Below are 7,165 nucleotides of genomic sequence, written 5' to 3' on the forward strand. Positions count from 1 at the left end.
CCATCCAGGGAAAAGGGATTAAGCAGGACTTTCGAATTGAAAGCTGTAGGCTCTGTTGCAAACAGGTGAAGTTTGCCACTCTCCTTCCCTTCCTTCCCTCCCACCCAATTTTAAAAGTTTCTTTCTAAAGTGTCACAATTGTGAAAAGTTCAGTACATTTTTATTTTGTTATATTTAATAGTTTAAGAAGCATGATTTCTCTTATAAAGCCTGTGTTTCTAGTTGCTTTTGGAAACCAGAAACTCCTGATACTCCCCACTCCACTTGTACACTCGTTCGTTGTGAGAAACAATGTCAAGAACAGTGATCATCAGAAACTGCTGGTGTTGAGAAGTAGCTTGTACCCTCACTACCTACCCCCCTTTTTTATAGCTTTCTATACGTCCCCAGGATAGGAAAAGCCCTCTTATCACTGTTAAAGAGGCCCACTTGGCACTAATAGCCAACGCCCAGAGGGCGCTGCGTAAGCCGTTGGCACTAATAAATGCTGAGAAAGCAGGCTGAAAAGAGAGGACGCGAGCTCTGAGCGCCACATTTTGCGCCCGCACCGCCAGGTGGCAGTCGGACTCGGACCAGGCCGGGTCTGGCACCGGGAGGCGGGCAGCCCGGGAACAGGGCGCTAAGGGCACATACCCACATCCCGGCATTCCAGTCGGCACCTCTTGCGGGCTTGCTCAGGCCCCACTGCAGAAGGACCCAGAAGAAAACAGCATCCACTGCCCTGATAGAAGAGTTTTTATTGGGGGAGGGGGCAGCTGAGGTGGTGACCCCAGCCCTCTGACGCCAAGGGAGGATAGTTCAGTTTGCAATTGGGAGAAGGGCTAGACAGTTTCACTGGCACAGCTGTGGATGTGGTCACTTTCCCAGTGCAGACTAAACAGTTTTAAAGAGAGGACTGGTCAATTTCATAAAGTCAAGAACAAGGATGGGCGGGTCGATTTCATCTTCTCCAGCACAGAGGGCCTTCTGCCTAAGCAGAGAACACTGCTGGGCGCCCCGCCTCCAACCTGGTCCTCCGACGGGTGTGTTGCATCCGGCCATGGTACCCAAGCTATTCAAACCTCAAGGTTTGTGCTCTTCCTAGTGAAAGAGAGGGCTAGAGGTTAGGCTGGCCCTCAGTGACCCGCGCACCGCACCCAGGTGCAGGGTGGGGCGGTTTGGGCCGCTGGACGACTGCATCCTCCTCACCCTCGGGCTGCGCCCACAGAGTTCTGGCCACAGTAGCGCTCCAAGGGGGTGGGGGCGGAGATACATCTTTCCATACACAAAGTGCTGACACTGCAATGTGGGGGGGGGCGGGGGACGCTGTGTGTGACAGCGACAAGTGCTTTAGGCACAGGGGAAGGGGACTCCCACCTGCTCCAGGCCGTTCTCCGAAGCCTTTCTGCGGGGGGGCCAGATCACCGCCAACTTTCCATCGCCCCTGCTCGCTGTGGGGGAAGGGGCGCTCAGCCGGGGTTGCTCCTCCTTTCACCAGGTGGAGGCAGCCAGGATGAAAGAGGCCGGCCGCACCCCTTAAACACACACAGGCGTTCACCCTTCTCTTTCCCACGGAGGCCTTCATCCAGCTCCGGGGAACCCAGGAACCAAAGGAGGAAGGAGAGCCAGGAACCCGAAAATTTAGAGGGAAGAACCCAGAGAGGGTTCCTTGGAACTCGACAAACAGGAAGACATCTGGAATCCTCCCCCACCCAGCCTCCGCAACCTAGAGGGTGGGGGTCTGGTAGTCCACCCATCACTCGGGTGGGAAGTAGAGCGCAAGGAGTGGGCAGCCCAAAGTAGTAGGGCAAAGGACAGAAAATTGAGAATAAGGTCCTGAGAGTCTGGGAGCCTCAAGAGAGACCGTGAGAATCCAAGAACCAGAAAAGGAGCCACTGGACTTGGGCTTTCAGCGGGGACCGCTGGAAGCCTGGGGGTCCCCGGCGTCGCGGCGCCTTACCGGTGAGGCTCGGCGCCGGGTCCTTGAAGTCTACGGTACCGTAGACGCTGCGCCGCTGGCGCTGCAGCTCCCGCTCGCGCTCGCGCACCTCGCGCACCTCCTGCTCTAGCAGCGACGGAGCGATAGGTGCCGGGGCGCGAGCCAGCACTACCGAGCGCGGACGGCCTCCGGGTTCTGGCCGCCACTGCGGGCTCACGCCGCCTTCCGCCGCCACCGAGGAGGAACCGCTCTCCGCCGCGGCCTCGAAGAAGCGCTTGAGTTCACCCAGCGGCGGCGGGGACCCGGAGCGCGGGACTGGGGTCGCGGGGCGCATTAGCGCCGCCTGCCGGTGGGCCTCCCGCTCGATGTCTCGCTGCATCTGCGCACCCGCGCGCGCGCGCTCCAAGGCGCGCGTGGGCGCGGGGCCAGGGCCGGGCAGACTGAGCACTGGCCGCACACGCAACTCCACGAATTCGCGGCCCGCGCGGCCCGGGCTCAGGCCCCGGCTCCGCCGCAGGCTTTCTTCACGTTCGCAGCTGCGGCGGATTTCGCGCTCGATGGGCGTCTCCATGGGCAGCTCCTCTGGGTCTGGTTGGAGATCTTCGGGACACAGAAGAAAACTCAGCTGCGGGGTTTCCAGGCTTGACCCAGAGGAGATCTTAGGGCCCGGAGGGGGAAACTGCCCCTGGACCTCTGCGCTTCTCGCTTCGGACGGCCCAGGATCGTCACTGCCTGGCTTAGGACGCACAAAGCCTGCAGCCGCGGCAGGCGGGGCTGATGGCTGGAGGACTTCGCTCTCTTGCTCAGGGGTCTCAACGCCCTGCCCTGTGGAGGGCACAAGGACCTCGCAGCTCTGCCAGGGGACTTCAAGCTTCTCTACAGGAGGCTCAGGGGGCTCTTGGCCCCACGCTTCAGACGACCCCAGGGTTCCACTCTCTCGCACGGGGGCCTCGGTGTCCAGGGTTGGAACCAACTCGGAACCCTCAGTTCCCCTCGCCAGGATTTTGATGCCCAGAGCTAGGACACAGTGCTCTGTGAGGCACCTGTGGCTGTGGTCGCCGCCCTTTGGTTCCAAGGCGTCGCCCGTACTGGCCGCTTCTCTCTGACCCGCCTCTGGCCTCCAAGAACGGCCCCCCAGGGGCAGGGCCGGGCGCCGCCCCCGGCACCTGCCAGGAGGACTCCAGCCCCGCCCTCTGGACACCCATGCCTCGCCGGGGTTGGCGGGGCACAGAATTTCATCTACTGGAGCGTCCAGGTCAGCTCAAGAAGCAGGACTTCTTGCAAGAGAGCTTCTCTAGACCTGGCCAACTACCTAGGAGGCACTCTGGGTGCGGTGTTTTACCAATGAGTGCACCCTGGCACCTTTTGGGACCCGTGTCCCTGGCGTTGCGTAGGAGACTTGACCACAGTAGTGCGCCGGGCTGGGCTTCTGAACCACTGGTCCTCATGTCGGGGGTGTCCTCCGAAGCCATCTTTCCAGCACCTGGCCAGGCCAGGCCAGCCCAGCCGGCGTGAGGCAGCCAGCCGCGACGCCCCTGAGCCCTTGGGCCTTCCCTTTGGGTTCCACCCTTGCTGTGCACAGCTCAGACCCGAGGGGGCGCCAGGCGCCGCCTTACTGCGCGCCAGGCTCTCCCTCCCCGGAGAGGGCTGGGCTGGGTTCCCAGCCACTGCACCGCAGCCCCCGCCAAGCAGAAAAGCGGCTTCCCCTCCCCTACCGGCAAAGTCTGGTGTCCGCGGCCAAGTGCACTCCCAGATTGAGGGAGGAGGGAGAGACAGACACAGCGCGCCTAGGGCACAGCGTAGAGGTTGCGGTTGAAAGGCGGTCACCTTGGGCTCGGGCGGCCAGGCAGGCCCAGACTGGGGGCAGGAGGTGTCCTGGCTGGCGGGAGATAGCGGCTCCCTGAGGCTGGGACCAGAATGTGTCGTTCAAGAGCAGGATGGATGTCCATGTCCCGGCGTGGGCCATCCACCCCTAAGGACATTTTCCACTCTTCCCCCTGGTGGAAGTAGGCTCTCCCTAGAACCTGCCCCCGACCCTCACTACTCTAGAGTGAGCAGGAAGAAAGATATAGTTATCTAGAGAAAGTAGAGGGAGGGCTACATAGCCTTCCAGGAATCCGACTATCTGATCATCTCTTCCTCCAACTCCTTCCCTCCCCCTCTATGATGACTCCCCCCCTCTCTTCCATTCTCTCACTATACTGCCCGCCCCATCCCTACCTCCTCCCTCTGACCCCATTGGTCTAATTAGAATCAGGCCAACCTGAGCTCCATCCCATTTATAACCTAAGCAAGGTGTGAACCTTCTCCAAGGCATAGTTTCTTTCTCTGAAAATAAGATTAGCAGTGCCTACTGGTGAAGGAGGTGATGAGGATTTGAAGTTATAGACTGGAAAACGTCTCTATGGGTCCTTCTCTCCTCTATCACTTCTGGTGCTTACTCCGGCAGTGCTAACTGGGCTCTTGGTCCTCATTCCACTGAGCTTTCTCTGTCCACAGACACCTGCCCTTTTGGCAGATCAGTTGCTGTCACCTCCCTCCGTCCTCCTTCCCATTAGCTCCTTGGTCTTTGAGGACACCACCAATCCTGATTTCCTCCTATTTCATAGACACCTCTTCCCATATATCTGTTTCAATTGCATCAACAGACTTCCAGTGAGGTCAGCAGATGGGAGAGAGAAGTGTGAGGTCAAGATATTTATTCCAGGCGGTGCCTCTGGCTCAAAAGGGTAGGGCGCTGGTCCCCTATGCCAGAGGTGGTGGGTTCAAACCCAGCCCCTGCCAAATACGCCCCCCCAAAAAAAGATATTTATTCCATGTTCCCTCACTCCAAGCTCTACACAGCTAGCAGCTCCACACAGCATTTCCGGGGTTAAGAGAGTGGTAACAACACCCAGAGTGCTGGACTATGCCTTAATGATTCCCCTATACCTTTGTAAGCTCTTTATTAAGCTTTCATCAGTTACTCTGGGTATACTAACTTTTCCCATAAGGACTCAGACTGACAATTTCATGCTTTTTTTTTTTTTTTTTTGACAGAGCCTCAAGCTGTCCCCCTGGGTAGAGTGCTGTGGCATCACAGTTCACAGCAACCTCCAACTCCTGGGCTCAAGCAAGTCTTCTGCCTCCGCCTCCCAAGTAGCTGGGACCACAGGTGCCCGCCACAGTGCCCAGATGTTTTTTGGTTGCAGCCATCATTGTTGTTTGGTATGTCCGGGCTGGATTTGAACCCACCACCTTAGGTGTATGTGGCTGGTGCCTCAGCCATTTGAGCCACAGGTGCCGAGCCTTGAGACAGAATCTTAAGCTGTCACCCTGGGTAGAGTGCTGTGGCATCACAGCTCACAGCAACTTCAAACTCTTGGGCTTAAGTGATTCTCTTGCCTCAGCCTCCCAGGTAACTGAGACTACAGGCGCCCACCACAACACCTGGCTATTTTTTTTTTGTTGTCATTGTTGTTTTAGCTGGCCTGGGCAGGGTTTGAACCTGGCTGGCATCCTACCCTCTGAGCTACAGGCACCGCCCTCTTTTTTTTTTTTTTTAAGAAAAAGAGACAGGGTCCACTCAGGCTGGAGGACAATGGCCCACCATAGCTCACTATAACCTCAAACTCCTGAGCTCAAGCCATCCTCCCATCCTAGCCTCCTGAGTAGCTGGATTACAGGTGTGCACAAACGCACCTGGCTAATTTTTATTTTTGTAGAGGTGGGGTCTCACTATGTTGTCCAGGCTGATCTCAAACTCCTGGCCTCAAGTGATCTTCCTACCTCAACGTCTCAACTCAGCCTCCCAAAGTGCTGAGATTACAGTTTTGTTAATCTCATGGGTGTTGTGTTGTTTTGTTCTGTTCTGTTTGTTTTGTTGAGGCAGGTTTTTTCTCCTTCTGGGTATTGAGTGCAATGGCAACCTTAAACTCCCAGCCTCAAGAGATTCTCCTTCCCAAAGTGCTAGGATTACAGATGTGAGTCACTAACGCTGGCCAATCTCATACTTTAAACACTTGACTTCTACTCTGGGCTTTAAACTCACACCCAACAGTCTCCAGTCTAATAGGTATCTGAGACTGAACACTCCAAAAACTTAACTCTTGGTTTCCCCTAAGCTCACTCCTCCCTACTATGTGTGGCAACTCCACTCATTCCTACCAAAAACCAAGGATTTGGCTTCAATTTCTCTTTCCTTCATCTGCCCTCCAATCCATCGTCAAACCTGTTGGCTCTACCTCCAGACTCATTCTGAATTCATCCACTTCTCTCCACACTTGCAAGCATCTCCTCTCTCTCCAAATGTTTCTATCAAATTCAGAATAAAAATCCAAATTCCGGTTCGGCTCCTGTAGCTCAGTGGCTAGGGCTCCAGCCACATACACCAGGGCTGGCGGGTTCAAAGCTGGCCCAGGGCCTGCTAAACAACAATGACAACTACAACAACAACAAAAATAGCTGAGTGTTGTGGTGGGCCCCTGTAATCCTAGCTACTTGGGAGGCTGAGGCAAGAGAATTGCTTAAGCCCAAGAGTTTGAGGTTGCTGTGAGCTGTGACATCACAGAACTCTACTGAGGGCTACAAAGTAAGAGTCTCTCTCTCAAAAAAAAAAAAAAAATCCAAATTCCCTACCCTGCCCACTTCTCAGAGCTCATTCTCTGACATTATGCCCTTAGATCACTTTGTTCCAACCTTTTTGCTTCCCTCAAATCCCCTAACTGCATTCTGGTTAAAATGTCTATTATGTGGCTGTTTTCTGCTATTCAGGTCTCAGCTCAAATGTCACTTCTTCTGGGAACTGGTCCCTGGTCACCTGGCCTATAGCAGTACCCTCCCCCCCCCTTTTAATCCTATCCCAGGTATTCTCAATAACTCACTCTGTCTACTGCAGTTATTACCTTTATTTCTTTGCTTATGTATTATCTCTCTTCTCATGCCAGAAGGTGAGCTGTGTTACAGCATTTTCCATTTGTCTTGTTCACCTCTATATTCATTTCTCCCATGCTTAGAACAGTGCCTGGCCCATAGCAGTTGTTTAAGAATTATTATTTAATGATATAAGGTATCTGTTGCAATGCTTAGAATAAAGAAATAAATCGGACTTGGAAGTTGCAGTTGAGTTTAAGAAATAGACACAATTATAACACAGAACAGTACTGCCCTACTGCCCTAATATGGTACCTATGACAAGAATACAAAGATGGGAACTAACTATACATAAAAATATTTATTTATTTATTTTCTTTTTCTTTTCCTTTTTTT

At 54.5% G+C, this 7,165-nt stretch overlaps 1 protein-coding gene across 1 annotated transcript; it reads right to left on the reverse strand.

The window, feature by feature from the left end:
- Positions 1-741: 741 nt before the first annotated feature.
- On the reverse strand, positions 742-2,960 carry MISP3 (MISP family member 3). Its single transcript, XM_012810170.2, has 3 exons — positions 1,940-2,960; positions 1,357-1,430; positions 742-1,080 (listed from the first exon to the last, which is right to left on the reverse strand). Exons 1-3 carry the CDS (start codon positions 2,487-2,489, stop codon positions 1,063-1,065), a joined length of 642 nt encoding a protein of 213 aa, XP_012665624.1. The 5' UTR covers positions 2,490-2,960; the 3' UTR covers positions 742-1,062.
- Positions 2,961-7,165: the final 4,205 nt, after the last annotated feature.

This window comes from Otolemur garnettii, unplaced genomic scaffold (assembly GCF_000181295.1).
Source record: "Otolemur garnettii isolate 467f Iridium unplaced genomic scaffold, OtoGar3 scaffold00127, whole genome shotgun sequence".
NCBI lineage: Eukaryota > Metazoa > Chordata > Mammalia > Primates > Galagidae > Otolemur > Otolemur garnettii.